At 42.4% G+C, this 23,178-nt stretch overlaps 1 protein-coding gene across 1 annotated transcript in view; it reads right to left on the reverse strand.

The window, feature by feature from the left end:
* Window positions 1-23,178, reverse strand: part of Gli3 (GLI family zinc finger 3) — a 96,377-nt gene that overhangs the window by 69,895 nt on the left and 3,304 nt on the right. Inside the window, exons 3-4 of the mRNA XM_090333217.1 lie at window positions 6,381-6,586; window positions 3,479-3,625 (exon numbers count right to left, since the gene is read on the reverse strand). Coding sequence (XP_090189343.1) covers window positions 3,479-3,625; window positions 6,381-6,586 — 353 coding nt within the window. The remainder of the gene's footprint in view (window positions 1-3,478; window positions 3,626-6,380; window positions 6,587-23,178) is intronic.

A 23,178-nucleotide genomic window follows, 5' to 3' on the forward strand; every position in this document is an offset into this window, starting at 1 on the left:
TTATAAATACATTCCATTCCATCAGTGGTTCTCAACTGGAAGTGTGGTGTTTATACCCCAGAAGACATGTGAAAACAGCTGGAGATATTCTGGTGAGAGAACATCAGGGGTGCCACTCTCTGCCCCCCAGGGCACAGGGTAGCCCTAGGGGAGAGATCTGCCTGGCTCAATGGTGGGAAGGGTGGGAACTATGTGCCCCTAAACTCCCATAATCCAATATACATATATATAGTGCACCTAGCCCCTACACACATATATGGTGCACCTAGCAAATATTTAAAATCTGTTTATGGATTTTTCCATGGATGAGGAAAGAAAACTCTGCAAGTTCGACAATGCAATGTCACGTACCAAGTTAATTCTTCTCTGGGCCCTGTTTTTCTGATCAGAACTATCAGAAAACAATGCATTCATTAGCACATTGAGCCTTCCAAAAAGATGCCCGGATGGAGCCCTAATTCAGAGGTTAGCAACTCAGCTGTAACACAGGCCAAGTGAACACGATGGTTCTTAGTTGGGGAGCTAAAAAATAAATAAGATCACACTCTCCAGGCATAGAAAAGCACGTGGCCCACGGTCTGGCAAGCATCTCTGTGAAGCTCTTGCCTGTGTTACAGAGTCAATCACAGTAAGTTTAAAGGAAGAAGAACAACAGAATTCGACCAGGAAAGGAGTCCTTAGCTCAAGTGCAAATAGAGATGTCCCCACACATCTGCTTGCAGAGCAGGCAAAACCCACCATCTGTGAAGGTAAAACTCTACAGAACTCCAGAAATATTCAATGCAATGATTTTTTTTCAATTAAGATGCATTTTCTTCTTATTTTGCTCTATTGGGTTTCAGATAGAGTATCCCTATGAAGATAGGTCTGGCCTCAAACTCATAATCCTCCTGCTGCTCAGCTTCCAAGTGCTGGGATTCCAGGTATGCATTGTTATACCTGACCCAGAGATGGGATGGACTGTGACACATAGAATCATCCAACTAGCTTTGAAATAATTTAACAAAATGATATAGACTAATCTGAAAAGCTGTTCCATCAATAGTATCACAAATTCCTACTCCTTTGTATGCGAGGATTATCCATGTATCAAATTGGAAAATCAATCTAAATGACAAGGTACTGACTTGTTTTTTGTTTTATTTTTTTTTTTTCTTTTTTAGTGACACTGGCTGGGGTTTGAAGTCAGGGCCTTGTATATATTTGGGCCATATTCCTAGCTCCCAATTTAAATTTTTTCTTATGAGTGTATTTAAAATGAGTTCATCTGAAATAGTTCCATTACCAACCAGACAGACAAAGAGCTTAATAATACAAAGTAAAGATCTAAACTATATTAATTCCTTTTAGCAGTTAAGTCATCTTTCCCTCTCCTTCCCTCTCTCTCTTCTCCTTCCTTCCACCACATCAGGATTTGAACTCAGGGTCTAGAGCACTTGGTCAGCTTTCTTGCTCCCTACTTGGTATTCTACCCACTTGAGCCACACCTCTAGCCCAGGTTTTTGCTGGTTACTTTGGAAATGGAATTTCTTAGGCTTTTCAGCCTGGGTTGGCTTTGAACCTCCCATCCTCAGATCTCAGCCTCCAGAGGAGATAGAATTATAGGCCCATGCCAACAATGCTAACCATGTGCCTATATTCCAAAGCTCAAAGAGATGATCTAGCCACTGGCTTCTCCACTAAAGCCAGAGCAGAGTTATTGTTCCAGGATGACAGACTCAACCTGGCTTTCCTCTAATTGTTTTGTTTCATTAATCTAATAAAGAAATCTGACAAAGAGAAAGGTGGTTTCCTTTTAGGTGATAAATGATAGGACATCTAAATTCCTACTTAATGGCAATCAATTTACCATACACTCTGGCAAATTAAAATTCCTTTAATTAGTTTTTACAAAGTAAAAGGGTAGCTTCATCCTTTATTTAGATAAATCCTGCCACATCCTGACTAAACACATTCTCATCAAATAGGCAACGCAATGCAGGCTGACCTTCTACCGAGTCGCTCTGATTTTAATTCTTTATTTGCAGATTTTTCAATAACTAATTTGCATAATGACGCTGAACTTCTTCCTCCACCTCTCTCACCCACAACAATCGCTAATTGAAATGGGGCGGTTGATGAGTCTGAGACTTAAGCACGCTACCTTACAGAGCTGAGCAGAAGCCATGCTGAAAATGAAACACGGCTTCGTGGGTGGCAAAGCGCCCAGTGGAAAGCAATGGAGGCTCATCGACCCCTGGACTGCACTAGCAGCTCTGGGTAGTCACTAGTCAAGCTGTCCATTTCTAATCTGTAGGAACCCACCATCACCTTCTAACTTGGCCAGACCTGACAACCGATTTATCAGAGGGCTAGGCACATACACGCCTCTGGAAAGAGAGCAGCAGATCAGTGGAAATGCCCGAGCTGTTCCCTGCTCCCTTCGTCCTCAGGATCTCACTAATGCACAGACATTGAATCAGTCCCTTCAGGAGAGAAGAGAGCCTAGCGATAGCCCACTTGGATGGCTCATGCTCACAATCCTAGCTATCCAGATGACTGAGATCTCAGGGAGGATGGAAGTTTGAAGCCAACAAAGACATCTCTGAAAGCAGAGTTGTGGCTCAAGTAGTACAGAGCCAGCCTACCACTTTTTCTGAATTACCTGGATTATTAGAACTGAATTTCTGATTCAAAATTATTTCTCATTATTCTAAATGTATAAGAATTGCTAAAGTGATAAGGAAATAGGCTGTTGGTTTTCCTGAATGTCACTATACTGCCCCTCCCTCCCTCTGGGCAATGCAAACCAAACTCATAAAATGTGGTGTCCTCACGTCTCCCACAGGGGAGAAAAGAAATCATTTAATATGAAAAAAACGTAAAGAAGCTAAAAATCAATGGGTTTTGTTTTTCTACCAATTAATTTTTAAAAAAAAGTATGGGGGCCGGGAGTTTGGCCTAGTGGTAGAGTGCTTGCCTAGCATGCACAAAGTTCGATTCCTTGGTACCACATACATAGAAAAATGCCAGAAGTGGTGCTGAGGCTCAAGTGGTAGAGCTCTAGCCTTGAGAAAGTCCAAGGACAGTGCTCAGGCCCTGAGCTCAAGCCCAGGACTGGCAAAAAAAAAAAAAAAAAACCACGGAGCCAAGAAGTAATTAAACCAAGTCTATCATGTCTGGACCCTTTCAACTTATTTTCTTATCCACAGAGACAAGTCACATCATTTCTGGATTGGTTATCCATTACCAAACAACAGGCAGAGGGAAGCAAATCCTGGGGACCCCTGAACCCAAACCCTGGCCATAGCTGGGGGAGCTTCTCACCAGGGGATCAACTATGGGTTGATCCACTTTTTACTCCCCTAGACCAAAGTTGGACAATCTCCACTCAGTCCTTCATCCCAGTTGGCTGGGTGAGCATCAGTAACCCCCAGGCAGGTATCTACAGCGACACCACCCGCCCACCTCTGTGAGTTCTGTATTGTTCAACACTCACCATCTAGGGCATGAAGATACTCCATGTGGATAGTGCTGGCCCCGGCGGTGGCAGCCGAGGGCAGGATGTCAGCATAGGGGCTGCGCTGGCCAGTCAGCAGGGCCATCTGGTGGTAGTATTCTGCGGGACTCACTCCAGCATGCGGGGCTGCAGGAGACATACAGCCATAGCACAGTGAGGGGACCATCCCCCATGGACTGGCCTTAGGAGACCCGCAGGTCTGCCTGTCAGTCATCCCTCTCCACCCTGTCACCAAGGCAGTTCCTCTTCCGGTTCATTACTGGAGAGTTCCCTCACATCAACGAATGCTTTCGGCAATAGTAGATATCTTTCATTTTGCTGTCAATTTCAAGAAATTCAAGTGATGAAAATATACATAGTACAGTCTTGCAGCCCTTCACATACAGACACATAGCAGGCACTGGTGGCTTGCTAATGTACTCCTAGTTGTAGGAGCCTAAGATCTAAGGATAGAGGCTAGCCTGAACAGGAAAAAAATCCATGAGATTTTTCTAATTTCCAATTAGCTACCAAAAATCCAGAAGTGGAGATATGGTTCAAGTGGTAGAGTACTAGCCTTGAGGAAAAAGGATAAGGAGTAGCACAAAGCCCTGAGTGCAAGCCTCAGGAACACCCTCTCCCCCTCATGAAAAGATAGGAGGATATACTCTCAGAAAGGTGATTCTGTGACATACTGATAACTTCAACTAGGTGATTTAACATCACGTGACCTCCACTAGATATAAACTTCTTCCAGTATAGATGGTTATAAAACTCATGACTCTATGCATATGGCCATGTTTGTTCCTTGGGAGAAAACAGGTTCTCATCCTAAGTTACTATAAATACTTATTTCTTACAGCAGTAGACAACTCAGACAACTGTGTGTTCTTCTATACATCAAATTCTTCCCCAGAAGCCCAAAGTGGTGCTGTGGTTCAAGTGGTAGAGCTCTAGCCTTGCGAAAGCCGGAAGACAGTGCACAGGCCCTGAGTTCAAGCCCCAGGACTGGCAAAAAAAAAAAAGGGAGAGGACAGCATACATTTAATGACACCCAACTGAATGATAAGCTACAACTTCCATAAGTTAAAGGCTCTCTTTTCTGTTATTTTACCTGAGAAAATCAAATTATATATATATATATGCATGTATACACACATGTATATATTACATATAATCTATCAATCTGGAGCAATTTATTAGCAAGAGTCAGCTTTCCAGAAGTAGGGTAATGACCACTTTACACCTGCCAATTTCAGGGCCTAACAGCAAGATACTGGAGCAGACCTCAGCAGGCATCATATTCCCAGAGGTTTAGATTCAGACCAGTTCTGGGAACTGGCTCAAAGCAAAAAAGTAAATTTGTACATGTAAAGTGCTTAACATATATCATTCAATCAGCTGGTAAAAGTTTTATAAGGATTTTCCAGGAAAACCATTAGTCTGGCAATGTTTTTAAGTTTTATATTATAATTATGTCCATATACGCATATGCATGATACACCCAAAAGGCAGAATCAAAAAAGATATATATATATATATGCATATTTAAAAAAACCTTTATGTATCATTGGCTCACTCCTGTAATCCTAGCTACTAGGGAGGCTGAGAACACAAGTCAAAGCCAGATGGATTTAAAAAACTCCACGAGACTCTAATCACCAACAAAAAGCCAGAAGAGCTGTGGCTCAAGTGCACTAGTCCTAAATAAAAAAGCTGAGGGATAGCATTGAGGCCTTGAGGTTCAAGTCCCAGTAGATCAAGCACTCCATGAGAAGATTCTCCATGTTCCTTATTGCAAACTCAAACCCAAAGGAGAAGAGCTAACCCATACTTGACACGCCCAGAATTTTATCTTTCAAATGGGAACACTGCTTAAATGGTAAATACCAATTTTTGGAATTCCTCCCATTTATCTCCAGTGCACAAAACGTAGAAGCCAATAAATGAGCCAGTCACAGCTGCGAGAGGAGTCAGTCCTGGGAATATAGTGGGTAGATGGACTGTAAGAAACGAATTGCTTCCTATCATGCATGGCCAGCCCAAGGACACCTCTAGGAGGAAGGTGGAGGACAAAGCAGTCTCCCCAAACTAAACTCCCAAAGAACTCCATGATCTTCCTCTCTCTTTGGAAGCAATCAACAGTGACCTCTTTCTTCTTCTTTTTTTTCCTTTGTGCTGGTGCTGGGGCTTGAACTCAGGACACTATCCCTTGTGTGTTTAAGGCTAGTTACTTCTCTACCACTTGAGTCACAGGCTTTACTTCTGATCTTCTGTGATTAGCTGAAGAGATGAGTCTCATGGACTTTCCTAGCTTTTCAAACCACAATCCTCAAATCTCAGCCTCCCGACTAGCTAGGATTACAGGTGTGAGCCCTATGTTTCTAAGAAGGCCTAATCTGCTATCTAGTTGTGTGGACCTCTTCAATCCTAGACCTTATTCCATGTCCAGCAAGTGTGGGCAGTTTGTCCACACACACAAGAATAGGAAATAAGGTTCCTCAAGGGAAGGAAGGAAGGAGCTATTTATTCCCTAGAACACCAAGCTAATTTAAAGAGTTGCATGAAAAGTAATTAATGAAGAGGCAAACAGGACCCATAAGATTTTTATTTTTTTCTTTTTAATAATAGGAATTGGATTCTTGAGAACCTCAACTGAGCATAGGCTATAATGGATATAAAATCTGAGATTCTTTCTTCCCTTTCCACTTCTTCCTCTGACTTTATTTGGTAGAGGACGGAAGGCCCAGGCCATAGGTTCTATTTTTGAAGTCCTTGTTATGCTCTGTGGTCCATGGAAGAAACCAGTCATCTGGATAAGTGCTCTCCCAAACTAACTTCAGGGGACTGAGGTGTAGAAGGAGGTGGTGTGACCCTGGGAGGCCTCGGGTCTGAGACTCACCGTCGGTGGGGCTTAGCCCCCGGGCAGCAGAGATCATGGACAGGGTGGGGCTGCTATGCAGGGAGCGGATGTAGTCCATGTATGGGTTGATGTAGGGGTGAGGGGGGCTGAAGGGAGACTCCGAAGCGGCAGCAGGGTTCCGGTGCGGGGAGATCCTAATGAAGGGTAGGTCCGAGTACGTTGGGCTACTCGATAAGGCAGAAGGCCTAGGGGACACAAGAGGTTTGCATGAGTCAAACATCTCCAAAGCAGAAGCCACCTGAATGAGAAAGAAATAAGGTTTTCAGTGAACTCACAAGTGAGGTGGTGGGCAAATGGATAGACAGATAGACAGACAGACAGTCACACATACCACATTTATAATGTGTGTGATATAATGCCATAAATATGCATATGTGTGTATGTGATTATGGCACTGCATGTACATCAACGCATACCACATGTATCATGAGTATATACTGGAGTTTGAACTCAGAGCCTAGGCTGGCCAAGCAGCCACTCTGCCACTTCAGCCATGCCTCTAGACCTTTTTGCTGTAGCTATTTTTCAACTTTTTCACCTAAGTTCTCAGTTCTTTCACTTCTTTGACCCTGCCAGGATCAACCCTGGATAATAATCTTTCTACTTAGACCACAATTCTCCTGATCTCTCTTTTTGAGTAGCTAGGAAAACAAGAGAGAGCTATCTTGTTGACCTAAAAATTAGGTCAACCAAATTAACCAAACTGAGTATCTATCCAGCCTTGTAAAACAGTGGTCAGTGGGTAACAATGGCTGTAACCTAGGTACACACAAGATCTAAGGACCAAGGCTCAAAGGCAGCCCAGGGAGAAAAGTCCATGACAGTCTTATCTCCAATTAATAAGCAGAAAGCTGGAAGTAGAGTTGTGGCCCAAATGGTAGAGAATCACTCTTGAGTGAAAAAGCCAAGGGCCAGTGCCCAGGCCTTGAGTTCAAGTCCTAGTAGTTAGACAAAGAAAGATAGCAATAGTCAGAGCAGCAATCTGACAAAAGTACAACTGTATAAATCATAGTCACACAACAAAGCTGTGTTAGTATCGCCCGACAGATCTACTTCCAAATTCTTGGCAGCCAGAACACTTGCCAGTCCTTCTTGCTGAAAAGCAAAGACAAGAAGAGCAGGATTGCTTGGGTGTGGCAGGCAGGCAGGGGTGCGTTCTTCAAGGAAGAGGTGAGTGCAGGGTAGTGAGGGCAGCCACTAAATGTTCCATACTCTTCACAGATATTTCACCAACCATCACAAAATTGACCTAGTAACTATTTCTCAAGCTCACTTTAAGTCTTCATTTGCAGATTAAAATAGCAGCACTAAGGGGGGGGAAAAATCAAAGGTGTCTCTTTCTTTGTTTCTATTTCCAGTAGACAGGCACGAGGAGGAAACTGAAGTTAATGTGGGCCGCCATATTTCTGTGTCAGGGACTCTCCACCATCTCAGTCAAGGACTGTGTGTGCACATTCATTGGAGTTAGGAAGGGCTCACAGATAGAAAAAAAAAAACATTCTGGGGAAAATAGTGATATACATATATATGTATGTATTCTGAGCTATTTATATAGTAGAAAAGATTACAGGAAGATGCTGTGATGTATTAATCATATTTGATCTGGAGACCAAATATTCCTGAAGTGTAGGGACTGGTCTGTGCTGTTTGCATTGGCTGAGAAGAGAAGCTATGGCTCTATTATCTCTGCTCCGTGGCTGGCTAAGGCAAGTCCCAGGACCCCCATTCAGAGAGACAGCATCTTCTACAAAGTTTCGACCTATCTGTCTCTTCTAGACCTAATGGGCAACCACCCTGCAGTTCTAACTGCCCCAGCTCACAGGTGTTTTCCTGTCACCATTAAAGACAATAAAGAAACATACAGATGCTCTTGTTTATGGCAGTAATTTGACTCCAGATTAATTTTTACAAGGTCTTTCATGACAACTAGGTTACCATGAGAAATCTAAAGGATTTCTGTGTCCTTTTTCCTTTTTTTTTTGGTCCCAATATTAGGGCTTGGCTTGGTATTCTCACTTAAGGCTGGTAGTCTACCTCTTGAGTCACATTTTCAATTCCCAAGTTTTGGTTTAACTGGAGACAAGAGTCTCATGGACTTTCCTTCCTGCTCTAGCTTCACATCACAATCCTTAAGACTCAGCATTCCTGAGGAGCTAAGTGTGAGCCAGTGATGCCAAGTGGAGGATTCTTATTAAAGCATTCATAATGGCTACTGTATGACAAAATTAGAACGAAAACAAACAATATACATATTGTAGACAATCAATGGACCTTTTTTACAAGCATGATGCAGCGTTATATAATCTAATTTGTTTCTGCCTTTCCATCTACTTTATTGGGTTACTAGAGCCCCAAGATTAAAGTCCCAATATCCTATCACCTGGATTACCCATCACAGATTAAGGAAGGTTTCAAAGCCAGATGATTAGCTTGCTTGCACACTATTTGATGCTCTAGAAAAATACATTTCACATTTATTTTTGTTCACAGGCATGCCAACCAGCAAGACTGAAATATTGTTGTATTTCTTTAAAATGACAAGTTTATTTTTGTTCTTCATAGGATAATTAGTATACTCTTCTTCACATTCAAGCAGTGACCTAATACATATCAAAGGGTGAGAAATCCCTCTATAATTCATTTTCAATCAATTCATTTAATAAAGGCATACCTTTGGAAATCCTAACCTAGTACTAAGACATTACTTTCTGCCAGGCACGATGGCTCTCACCTGTAATCTTAGCTTCTTGGGAGGTAGAGATGAGAAGGGATCACAAATGGAGGACCAGGCAAAATGTTCCCATGAGACCCCATCTCACCTAATAAAAGCCTGATGTGGTAGTTCACATCTCTCATGCCAGATATCAGGATTTCAGTCCAGGCCAACCACAGGATAAATATGAAGCTATCCAAACATGCACTAAAGCTGGATGCTGGTGGCTCATGGCTGTAACAGTTTCTACTCAGGAAATTTGGAGGATCTTGGTTCAAAGCCAGCCCAGGCAGAAATAAATGCTCTGAGTTCAAACCCTGGTTTGTATCAAGGAGGTGGGGGAAGCTCCCTCCCTCCCCCCAAAAAACAAAGAAACATAGGAAGAAGAGAGAAAGAGAGAGGGAGGAAGATGAGGAGGAAGAAGGGGAGGGAGGGAGGGAGGGAGGGAGGGAGGGAGGGAGGGAGGGAGGGAGGGAGGGAGGGAGGGAGGGAGGGAGGGAGGAAAATTAAAGCAAAAATAGGTCTAGTGGTATATTTCAAGTGCTCACACACCTGCCTAGAAAGTGTAAGGCCCCAAGTTAAAAGCAAACCATTGCCAGAAAAGAAGAAAATCTGCTCTCCATTTAGCACAGAAAACTAGCAGCTAGGGCATGCATAACAAGTGAACCAGGTATAGCCTTGCAGAACTATCTACTTTGTTTCCTCCACTGTGGGTGGCTTCAGCATAACCCCTAGGCCAGAGACACCAGGGAACCCAGAGGCCTAGTGTGTGTTTTTGTGACTGTCATCTGCTGCTTCACCCTCCAGCAGGGAAAGCCCTAGGGTGGTGGAGGCTCATTTTCTTTGCAGCAAATCAACAAACATATTTTCCATGACTATTCATCCCATGGACTTAGGATTTTTAGACGATTACCTTTTTGGACTTCATCTTTTAAAATCTACATGCTGGGCGCTAATGGCTCACACTATAGTCCTTAGCTATTCAGGAGACTTAGAGTTGAGGATGATGCTAGTTGGAGCAGGAAAAACCAGCAGCTGATTAAGCTGTGGTTCAAGTGGTAAAGCCTCAGCCTTAAACAGAAAAGTGAAAGGACAACACCCAGGCCCTGAGTTCAAATCTCAGTATCAGCACAAACAGAAACACACTTGCCCGCGCGCGCGCGCGCACACACACACACACACACACACACACACACACACACACACACACACACACACACACACACACCCCCAAAGGGGGAAAACATTTAAAAGCACTGTATGATCAAACTTATACAAAGTTTAACAGCAGACGAAACTCCACTATAATTTAAAAGAAAAAAAGAAAAAGGAAAAACAATGGGTTATCAACTTCAGTGTTGGGCTAATGCACACCTTTGAGTGGCCTTTCTTATACACAGGGATATTTTTATTCACACGCTTTATTCATACACTTGTCTATCATTAGTTACAACTCATGTAGCTATGTGTGCATCAAGTGTGCAGAAGCATCTATGTGCATTATTCATCTTTTGGGGGAGGTGTAGGCTGGTTTGAACTCAGGGTCTCTTGCTCATCTCACTTAACTAACTTGGCACTGACTTGGTGCTTTACCTCTTGAGCTGTACCTGCAGTCCAGCTTTTAGCAATTTACTTGAAGAGGGAGATTTGCAGACTTTGTCACCCAAGTTGGCTTAGTACTGTGATCTTCCAGACTCTAGCCTAGAATCACAGCTGGGATTACAAATGTAAACCACGAGTGGCTGGCTAGGAAGACTTTTATCATACCCTCAAATTTGTTGGGGACTCTTGGTGCATCCTGGGTACAAAAAGTAGGCCAGTTATAGTGGCAGACCCCTAGGATTGACTAGAAAGAGAGCTTGCAGGGCTCTCTGCGGCATGCATTATAACTTTACATCCTGAGCACATAAGGGATTATTATCGAATTTACCCCCTCACCACTATCATCTTCTCAATATCAAACAAAGAAAAGTAGTCTAGTGACTGTGCTAGCTAGGAATCTCCACTCCTCACCCACACCAGAAAAGCAGCCCTAATTTCCTTCGACTGGTCATTTTCTTAAGTGATCTTACATTCATGGCTTCAAAAAAAACTTCACCTAGAGCACTGTGGAAAACTGAATGAGTCAGACCACTTGTCCAGGAGCCACCACCCTGCATCCTCACAGGGATTGTCCCTTCTCCACAGGGAAAGTGAGTCTTTGGGTAGCAGAGAGGGGAGAGAGGCAACTGATGAGAGACAGCTGCACAAGCTGTAGGGAACACTTACACTCATATCATCCTGGGAAAACCTGTGCACAGGATGCGAGACTTAATGAGAACTTCTTTGTGTACTTTTATTCGTCTGTAAAAATGAGAGTATTTGGACCGGATGCTCCCCACCCTCCCACCAGGTACTAAAATCCAAAGATTTCTATGATTCAAACCATTTGTCCCTGGTCTGCCATCAATTAACTCTGACAACTGATACTATGAAAACAAAAAAAAAGGCACAGCTTGAATTAAACTCTTGTGGACAATTTAGTGGTACATGACTTGAGTATTCTACCATGGGCCCTCAGTTTTCACCCCCACTGTGCTGCCATGACGGCAGTTAGTGACTGATGTCTTCCTGAGCCACTCTGGTCTTCAGCTTTGATTTGATTCCCAAGAGCAATGATAGGGTCTGGCTTCGTGCTGATTGGATGTGGATGGTGATTGATTAGGAGAAAGTAGGTAGGACCACAGTGCCCAGCAAAAGGCTCAGAAGTGAGTCACAGCTTAAGCACTCAAAGAGCTTTTCCCTGTGAGTTCAGAGCTATTAGGTTTTCTTATATTAACAACATTTCTCCTATCCAGGTTTGTGCATTTTATCTTTATTCTTTCAAATCCTGAAATTGCTTGGATAAGAGACAGGGTTTATATCACACACACACACACACACACACACACACACACACACACACACGAGTTGGTGTCACACACACATACACACTCACATTTCTAAGAACAGCCTGAACTTTTAGGGGATATTGAAGAGGCTTTGTGTCAAGTACAGCTAAATCCAGCCTTTCCATATCAAACCTCTGCTAGAAAATTACTGTGCAGCTGATAAGGCAGTAAGATAGAATAAAAAGTGACTCTACTCAATTTACACTGCAATATTGGTATGACTGAATATTTTTCATTCAGGTGCCTGATAAAATCACTAAACTGTATTACAGATAAATAAAGGAGGCTTCTGTCAAGAATAAACACCATTAATCATGAAGTCTTACCTCTCCCAGCCTGTACTATGCATCTGCACAAATAAACCAGCCTAACCAGCACGCAACACACGCTCTCTGCCTTTGTACTCCTCTAGGCTGCCAGGGACTAGCTTTTCATTTTCTAGGGCTTTGGTAGCCATAGCATTTTCAAAACCTCTCTCTTTGCATTTTAGCTCTGCAATACTGCAACTAGAGTATAACTGAGCTCTTGGGGGGAGGGGTGGAACCTTGACAATAAATCATTTTTTGTGGCTGTATATGTACACAACTATAATACATACATGATCCATACGATATTTCATCAACTCTACAATAACACTGATCTAAAGATGCATCTAACTGAGGCCACATATTCCTCATGTCTATTAATTTTTCTTTTTGTTCTTAGGAGAGCTTTTGTAGACTAATTACAGCATAGAATGACACCACTATCTGAACAAACAGGGTCCAAATAATTTTACTGAGAACTGCCTGAAACTTCTTTGTGGCTGCTTGTTCTTTGAACACTGTAAAATACTACAGATTAAAAAAAAATCCTAATTCCAGAGATGTTAAATGATGACAGGAGGTGTGTAAGATATAAAATGTCTGATTTAAATATGGGAGTAGATATGTATTTGACAATGCTGACATTTGTCCCAGATCTAGCCTGTTTAATACTCTATCCTTCATTGGGCCTTGGATATAAAATAAAGTTGCATAATGGAGCCATGGCTTGGACAGATAAGAATAATCCAATAGTAAGTATCTAAACTGGCTTCAGTATTAATCAAAGCTTCAAAGTATGTTTGAGTCTGACAGAAAAATGACCCAAGCCAAACCCAGACATACACTTAAACATACTACATAGGATACTAATTCAACATTGAGGTTTCCAATAGAACAGATGATAGTTTCATAGTTACTTTTTCTTTTCAGAGGAAATACACTGTGACTGGGATTGGTGATCGTGAATTTGATTGGATTGAGAGATTCCTAGAAGATTGGCAGGGTCTACCTGTGGGTATGTCTAGAGTCCTAGAAAAGATCAGATGAGAAAGGCTCTGGGATTAAGCCAACAAGTGGCTTAATCTACTGATAGATGCAGAATCTGAATGGTGGAAATAGTCTATCATTAGCTGGGGAAGGTGAGTCATTAAGGAGGCCTCTGAAGAGTGTATCTCAGTCCTGGTCCCTTGCCTGTTTACTTTTACTTGCTTTCCACCTGACTAGAGATGAATGGCCTTTCTTCTGCCAGGATCTTCTGCCATGTTGCTTCTGCCTTGCCACACAGGCCTGAAAGAAGTCGAGCCAGCGACATGAAACTTCCTAAACCAAGAGCCAATGGAAATCTTGAAAACTAGCTAATGTCCTGTATGAGCTGACAGTCAAATCGCAAAGGCAGTACCCCAGTGGCTCCATGGTAGCTGGAAACATCAAGTGTCACAGAGAAAGGATAAAGGTGAATGAGGTTGAAAAGATCAATGTTTGGGCAAGATATGTATACCAGATTTCCACCTAAGGAAAGAAGGAATGGTGGATATAGCCATAGGTAAGTTGGAAGTACACGATTTCAGAGGATCCCCTTGTAAGCTCCACACACAAGGAAAGAGCTCTCTGAAAAACAAAATCTTTGGATTCCCACACTCATGGTCTATTCAGAATGAGGTCTTCAAGAGGGTTTCATTTAATTACAAAGCAAGGCCTATTGAGGCCAGAGGAAGTATGTAAGGATCCGTCATTTGTGGCAGAGATGAGAACAAAACCTGACAACAGCTGACAGACACATTTTCAGAAAAGCATCCTGGAATATGTGTACCAATGCCATTATGCCTGAACTACGGATAATACCACTTGAAAGCCAGGAAAATGGCATTACTATGGACTACTGCAACCAATACGGTGTCAGGTAGGAAGGGACTGTGTGTACTCAGAGGCAATTCTTCAGCAAGAATACCATCTAGGCCCACTCTCCAGGGATCTGTAACTGTGTTACACAGGAAGCTTTACAGCAGCTGTGTCTCAGCTCTTGGATGGTGGGGGTGAAGGAGGTGGGATCTGTTCAGAGCCCACTTCAAACAGGAAGTGCCTCTTGTAACCAAGAGTCTTAACTTCTATCTTCCTAATAAATCCGCCCTGTGTGAAGCAGCTTTATTGCCCAAGAGAACAATAGTGAAAAGACCCTCATGGAATGTGTGTGCTCGGAGGGGGAAGGGGGGAGTGGCTGGGTCCATAAAGAGAAGACACCAATATCCCAGTTTAAACCAGGCTTAGCACAAAGGACAGAACCTAAGGAAATTCAGTGTCGAGCACACTGATTGAGATCTCTTCTTTGTCTTTGGGGAGGTTATGTGTATAAATAGGCCTTTATCCTGAATGAGTTCCATTTCTGACTGTTTTCAATCATTGTTGAAAATTCTGGTCTTCTTTTAGAAAGTCTCTAGTTAGGCAATGAAGGCAACCAGCTAGGATTTTTGCCTTACTGTGCGCGCGTGCGCACACACACACACACACACACACACACACACACACACACTTATAAGAATCTGAACAGATCCCTTACTGATCCCTTAGTTGAATTTATTAAAGTTATATTACAACATCTTAATGAGACGTGCACAAGAAAGTAAATACCAATTTTTATTATTTATTTATTATTTTGGTGGGTCATGGGGCTTGAACTCCACCTGGGCACCACTGTCCCTGAGCTCTTCAGCTCAAGGCTACCCCCCTACCTTTAAGCCAAGCCCTACTTCCCATTTTCTAGAGATTAACTGGAGATAAGAGTCTCAGGTCCTTTTTTGCTCCGGCTGTCTTTGAACTTTGATCCTCAGATCTCAACCTCCTGAGTATCTAGGATCACAGTCCACCTTAAATACCAAATATTGTTTTTTTTAAAAAAAGCCGTTTTTATTGCTTATGGAAAAAAAGTGCATTGCAAAAATTAAAATCTGGAGATGCACATCCCCTAAATTACAGAGCTGTAAATGATAGGGGGCCTTCTCACGGTACATTCAGCTTATGAAGAGTGGAGGCTCCTTTTGCCCTCACCCATGATGCCACAGGGCTCCCCAGTAGACCTGTGTAACGTAACTGGGTCCACTGTCTTCTTTTTATACATAAAGGAGGCCAAATGGCTCTGTGACCTCCTTCCCCGATGTTAAAGCTAGTAATGATTCCAAGTAGCCCCATCATTAAACTGGAATGAAGCCCTTCTCTCTTCACTAATGAGGTTAAAAGAATGTCCATCAGGTCCCCGTGTAAGGGGTACTTAGCAAGCATTCTGCTTGGCAAAGACCCTTGGCAGATCGAGGGACTAATCACAGAAGCTTGAATCAAATGGACTGGAAGAATGAGAAGACTGGTGGCGGGGAGGAATTTAATTCATGCAAAAAAGCGTGGTCACAGCAGAGCAGAGCCCAGGAACCTCATGGGAAGCAAGCAAAATAAACAGTTGAACAAAGAAAACAAAGACGGGCCAATGGCCTTTTCTAAAGCTTGAGTACAGGGAGAGTTCAGTGGGTGCCCACCACAAAGACATGTCTAAAAACGCCCTGGAAAAGCAAACAGACCCAGGAAGAAGATATTCCTGCGCACACTAGAGGGAGGGAAGCATGGGGTGGGGCCTGTTCCATTCCCTCCCACTCAGCTGCCTTCTTCCCACCCACAGAAACCAACCACAACCGGCAGAACTAAAACGCCCTGTGTCTGGCTGCCCTAAAGGGAAGTTAACACAAATTCAATACAAGGCAGTGGACCTTGGATTGTTTTAACAGTCAGGGGATTCGGACACCACAACCTGTACCACGCGTGCTAGAGAATAGAGAGGCTCTCAGGAAATGTTGGAAGATGCCCACAAACAGCCTATGAAGCTGCTTCAGCTGGAGAGATCCCCTACACAGAGGCAAAGCAGCAAGTCCCAGCCTCACAATCCTCCTATTCCCTCTGAAATCTCATAGAGTTTCCTCTCTCAAACCAGTCACACTGTGGACTAACTGCAGACCTAAAACCCAAAAGAGACTTCTGTGTTGACTACTTCCATGGAAGAGGCCATATGGTCTTTTCACTGCCTGATCCCAGGGACACTACCACCAGAGAAATGGACAGACGTCAGCAGTGACTATCAGTGTACATATGCAATCACATAGGTAAAATACAAGAAATACTTCAAATGAATCGATCCACCTCGTGAGGTCTCGTAACACTCATGTAATACAACATTATTTCTACTTAATCTGTTATATCCCCAACAAACAAGACATGAAAACTTAGAAAGCCTGATGGCAGCAATCTGTTCCTGCCATAACTCACAAGTTGAGACAATGCTGGCTAGGAATATGAGATCTTCTTTTATGGAGGAGGTAGAGTTTATTTTCCTTACAATTAAAGAGTATTTCAATCCTGGAGAAACGAGTTCTTTAGAGACTAGCTTGAAAAATGTAAATCATATTCAGCCAGAAAATGGTGGCTCATACCTGTAATCCTAGCTATTCAGAAGGCTGAAATCTAAGGATCCCAGTTCAAAGCCAGCTTGGGCAGGAAAGACTCTTTATGTCCAACTAAAGTAGTGGTAGACCTTGAACAAAAGAGCACATCGATAGCCGAAGCCCTGAGTTCAAGACTCAAGACAAGTACAAAAACAAAAAGAAAAAAGGACCATGAGAGCCTATGATGTTGACTACTTGCTCGTCAGTGTTGTTAGACTAGCCATGCTGGTCCAGTAAGGTACATGTATACTAGGGAATTTTTTCCAGTGAGTGTTAAAGCCTGGAGCTAGGAGAGCTTAATGTCTAAGCTAACATAAGACCACATTGCTCCTAAGCTGTGTGTGCTCTCTGCGCAAGGTAATAAACCCTTAAAAGAAGTCTAGTTATTGAAATAAGCAAGCAAGCAAACAAATCCATTGAAGGGTTGTTACAGTATTATGGAAGGTAATTACACTAAGTTTGAAAACTGTGCCTAGCCTAAGAGCAAATAATCATATATATATATATATATATATATATATATATATATATATATATCTCACACATATACACATATGTACACACTGTCATCATAGATACATGCACACATACATACGCAGATACTAGTCAGAAAGAGAGACAGAAAGAGAGAGAAAGTACATTTTGCATATTTGTTTCTATTTTCTTTCTTCTATAGAACTTTGATATTCTCAAATTGTCCATTTGAGATTGGCATGTTCATTAATGTTATAGCCACTACAGGGCTTGGAAAGCAGCCAGGGGGATGAAGGAAGAGGTTCCCACATACAAGTGACTAGAAACTCCTGCAAGGCTCACTGGTTTGGTGTCAGGTGACCAGTTCGGTGATGGAGGGGAAGGGCATTTCACCACTTAGAGATTATGAACAACAGAACCTTAGCAACTGAGCTTTGTTTTGTTTTGTTTTGTTTTCCCACTTCTGAGGGTGTTAGCTTGAAGTGACAAATTCTAATAAAAGAAAACAAACAATAACAAAAGATGTCAGCAGGAGTCTCACCAACAGTCTTTAGTACCTATGTCCATGCCATACACCTAACCTAGTAAATATAGTCTTCCTTCTCATAGGTGTAAGAACAGCCTCATTTACATTTTTATATTTGCATGGGGGATATTATTAGTGTAGTGTTGTATCAGTACCTGATGGAACATGGTTATACCACTGCACTGTATCAATCTCAGTAATGTTTACAGCCCTATACTAGAGGGGGAAAAAATAAAAGGACTTTACTTTCTTAATTTTAAACTACGCCATTAGGATTTTCCAAAGTAGTTATGGCCCAAAATCTAATTACAAGATTTTACTAAAATCACCATATTTTCCCCAGGGCATCCCTTGGAATAAAATAAATGAAATCACTATCATGGATGTTTGCTTGTTGCGCAGTTCTATGTAAGCGACTAGGGCTGAGGGCTCCTCAGATAAACATTTTATCCAGTCAGCACCTCCTCTGCACCATCAACACACTGAAGTAAAGGAAAGAGTGAACAAGGGAAAGAGGGAGAAAAAGAGTGGGGGAGAGTAGAAGGAAAAGGGGGGAAGAGGAAAGGAGAGAGAAAGAGGAGACGGGAAGGAGAGAGAAAGAGGAGAAGGGAAGGGAGAGAGGAAAGGAAAGAAGGAGGGGAAAGGAAAGATATGAAGGAAGGAGGATTCTGAGGCAGGTCCGGTCACCTCCTTCAGGGTTCTGTTTCCAAGCATTGGCCATAGGATCAATGTTTTCTCAGAGCTTCCTCTCTCTCAGAGAAGTAAAGGGAATATATTCACTCCCAAGCCTGTCACTCACCTCCTGTGGCTCATTGCTAAAAGGCTGTCTCATCACTGGGGCAAAATCCTTACTGTTTTCCAGTATGCTCTATTTAAAACTAATACTAATGATCTTCTGTTTCCTAAATTCTCTCCTCCAGGTACCCAGAGGTGGCCCAGTTTTTATAGACAGAACAACTCTTCTTACTTAACTGGAGTGATTGCCCAGAGCCAGGTACAGGCGGCCTTGGAACAAGCCACACTGGCTCAGTGAAAAGAATAGAACGAAATGGCCCATTTCCCACCAAAAAAAGGGGGGAGCTAGTTGTGTACACAGAATTAGTTAAGTGGATGACACCCTGCTCAGGGTTCTGTGGGAACAGACCAGGGGGTGCCTAGGTGGGGACCCCTATGGGGGTTGACTAGCATGTAGCATAATGCCAGGATGCAGGGAAGAGGTGCCAGCACTCAGCTCCATCAGCCAGAAGGAGTGGGCTTCCAATGCTTGCTGTAAACGAGAAACTCTAAGGATCCTGTTTTGAAAAGTGAATTATAAGTCTCAGGATCAAGCAAAGGGACAGTTCAAGATCCAATTCACAGTGATCCATCAAGGACAAAATGTTGGCTAGAAAGGGTGGCTGTAAAGAACAGGTTCCCCAGCAAGGAAAGTTCCAGAATGGATAAAGTCAACTGGAATTCAAAGCTATTTTATAACTCAAGTTTCTATAAATATGCCAAGTCTATATTAAACAAGAAAGATGCCTCAGTGCTAACACTTAAATACACACACACACCACAACACATGAGAAAAAATGTAGCAAGTGTATTCTGGGGTAGGAAGATGTAATTTTGTGACTCTACATTTCCAAATGAAATTCTAAATACTGACAGTAATTGTTTGTGTAAAGGGCATCATGAATTCCCATAATTAGTACACTAATGCAAGGATACAGCCTTGAGAAATACACAGCAGAAGAGGAAATATAGGAGACTAAGTAAAAATAAAGACTTAACATCATTACCTTGGTTGCATTTAACTAGGTTAGAGTTTTGTCATCGATGCTTCAAATAATCCCAGTAATACACCAAAAAAGTGGACTGTTATTTTTTCTTATGTTGTATATTATTTTATTGTTGCATGACTTCATATAGAAATCACGATCAAAAGAAATGAGAAAGAACAGAAAAAGGAACGGGGAGAAGGGCGGAAGAGAGAAAAAAGAGGAGAGAAAAGTAGAGGAAATGAGAGAGGGATAGAGGGAGAAAATAGGAGAGAGAGAAAGAGAGATACATGGAGAAAACATGTTCCAGTTGTCAGCCAGACACGTTGTACTGAATCCACTGGAGATGGACTCGGGAGACAGGGGAAGATTTCCCCTACCCAGTATTCAAGAAACTACTTGAGTTAAATCAACCCAAAGCAGGGCTCAATGATATCCTAAGACTTTTAAGGTGACAGCTCAAGGAGAGACAAGCCTTCCACCTTCTAAGCCCCACCTGCTCCTCCAGAATCAAAATGTATCATGTAAAGGAAATGCTAATAAATCCAAATATTCCCCCTCAATACTACATTTGAATCAATTGAAATTTCTACACTCTAGCTCCACCACCTACCTATAAATTGTAGAGAGGACAGAGAGAGCGAAAAGGAGAAAGCCAAAGGCAGTCTCCTGTAACAAATCGGGTTCTTAAACCAAAGCTGACGGATTTCCGTACATATTTATAAGGCTTCTGGGTTATTATTAGGCTATAATTGCCGTTGTTCTAACACCTAATAAGCCATGGCTGGAAAAACAAAGGCAGGTTAATTTGTGATTTCCTCTACTCATTCAGAGGCAAATTAAGTGTCAAACAGCTAATACAGAACATATTTCATTTTATGAGATTTTAATTTAATTCTGCACCCTAGCGCTGGATGCCTTAATATAAGGTGGTTTATCTAAAAAGAAGAGCAATTTATAAACCTCTTTCAATTGAATCTTTAATGATGGAATATGATGACACAATGAACCACAGTGCCTGCCATCCTTCCCAACACAGACCCTTCAGCAAAATCCCTTGTTTGTCAAACACTTACCATTTACTTTCTAAACTTGGCACCAGAACAATCATGCGTACAAAATAATGAAGATATCCCACAAATTTTTATCATTTTACAATTGAAATTATTCCAGCCAGGCTATGGTGGCTCACACCCATAATCCTTGCTACTCAGGAGGCTGAGATATTAGGATCATGGTTCAAAACCAACCTGGACCAGAAGGCCCATGAGTCTCTTATCTTCAATTAACTACCAAAAAAAAAAGGCCAGGAGTGGAATTGTGGCTCAAGAGCTAAAACACTAAACTTGAGCACAAAAGCTAAGGATAGTGCCCAGGCCCTGAATTCCAGTCCCCCACCACAACCCTCCCCCCCAAAAAAACACACCAAAAGCTTAGGCAGCTCACAACAACTGTCTAGCCAGCAGTTTTAGAAATCTGATTTTTCAAGTTACCCACAGCAAAGGCAAGCCTTGAAGATTCTCATCAACAGCCATATTTGTCAGTATTTCCTTCCAGACACCCATGTATCATATATCAGAAGTAAAATCAATCCAAGGTCTCGTCTTTTTTCTTTTTTTTGGTGGGGGGGAGGTATGCCAGTAACTTTGACTTAAACTCAAAACCTGTGTGCTGTCTCCTAGCTTTTTTGCTCAAGGTGAACCAGTTGAACCACAACATCACTTTTGGCTTTTTGTTGGTTAATTAGAGGTAAGACTCTTATGGATTTTTTCCTGCCAGGGCTGGCTTCAAACAAAAATCCTTAGATCTCGGCCTCTTGAGAAGCTAGGATTACAGGCATGAGCTTCTGGTGACAGCTGAGGGATCATTACTAAGCTAATCTCAGAAAGAAAATACTGGCCTTCTGATAGTTCAGCCACCACTACAGAGACTGGAGCAGTATGACTGACCACTTGGGACCTTTTACCAGTGTTGGTGCATTCCCACAACCTAGCAGTAATAGTCTTATAACCCCAGGCAAGAGGACAATTGCTGCAAAAATTGCACTCAAGTCACTAAGGAACAACCTCTGTGACTGCCAGTGAAGCTGATCCTTGGGTTAGGCTTCAAGGATGATTGTAGGCACTAGCTTGCCCTGCAGAGAGGAAAGGCCACTGAGATCAATGCAGCCATAAGGCAAGGCATATACATAACTGGCCCCTACTTCCTACACATCCCACTTCCAAAGTCGGGGAGCCACCCACTGGCCTGCGAAGATGGGTCCAAGTTGAGCCTTTCCAGGAGGTCACAGCCCTACAAGCATCTCTGTCAATGTTATAACCACTTCTGCTAGAAAATGATTTCATCACTTGCTGTGAGTGAAGCCTCTGAACACTTGGCTGCAAAAGTAGAATGTACTAAAATGCAGAGAGATCATCAGAGCTCATTCACACATAAAATGGTAATTCCCTGACCGGTGCCCAGCACTCCAGCTCTGACCTGCCTTCGTCTGTGTAGTGGTCATCACTATGCACCAATGAAGCAGGTACCAGGGGCCCACACCTGTAATACTTAGGAGACTGCTGCCCACTCCAGTTCAAAGTCAGCCTGGGCAGAAATGTCTGTGAGGCTCTTATCTTCAATTAATCAGACAAAAGCCAGGAGAAGAGATGTCATTGAAGTGGTATAGCACTAGCCTTGAGTAAAAAAGCCAAGTGATGGCAGGCAGGCCCTATACTCAAAGAATATAGAAGGTGTACTATTATTATATTCTACCAAAGAAACACAGTTTGGGGATCTTTATCAATAAATGTATGTTTAAATTTAATTACAAAGCAAACTGTAATGAACTCAGGGGAGATAGGTCAACCTATTACTTGAACCCATTTTTACGCTCGATTTTTTTTTGTAGTACTAGGAATCGAACCCAAGGTTTCAAGCTTACAAGGCAGGTGGTATACATTTGAACCATACACCTCCAGCTCCTTTTATCTTGAAGTATTTTTGAGACAGGGTTTCAATTCATACCCAGGCTGGCCTGAGTTGAGATCCTGCTACATGAGCTTTCTTGTGTCACTGAAGAAAATGAGCAGGAGCCATTGCACCCAGCCACTGTGCTTCCCTTGTAGCTGAACTAACAGGACTGCATCACGCCGCTGGCCACTGAGTGAGACGGGAATTTCATATCCAGGCTGGCCTCAAACCTTAATTCCTCTATTTCCTCCTCCCAGGTAGGTAGGATTACAGACTTGTGACACAAGACATGCCATGAAACTTATTTCCAAAAATGAGAACATGGATTTTAAAAGCACAAATCATTCCAAAATTACATAGGAAATCTGTTTTAAATTATTTCAGCCCAAAGACTGAAGCCTGGTAGGAATTAGCCATCCTTGCATTCTCTGTCCCATGAGGCAGACACACATCTGAGACCCATGTGCCCTCTGTAGCATTTAAGACCTGTATAACTGGGTGAAGGACATGCCATGTTTCAAACGGAATTTGGAATTTCCTTCCTTTTGTACAGGAGGAGATCTTAAACTGGACCCTTGGTTTTATGACAGAGTATTTTTAGCAGACATCCAAACCCTGGAAATAGTTGTATTCCACTGG

Source organism: Megascapheus bottae, chromosome 5, assembly GCF_031878675.1.
Source record: "Megascapheus bottae isolate mThoBot1 chromosome 5, mThoBot2.hap1, whole genome shotgun sequence".
In the NCBI taxonomy this organism is placed as follows: Eukaryota; Metazoa; Chordata; class Mammalia; order Rodentia; family Geomyidae; genus Megascapheus; species Megascapheus bottae.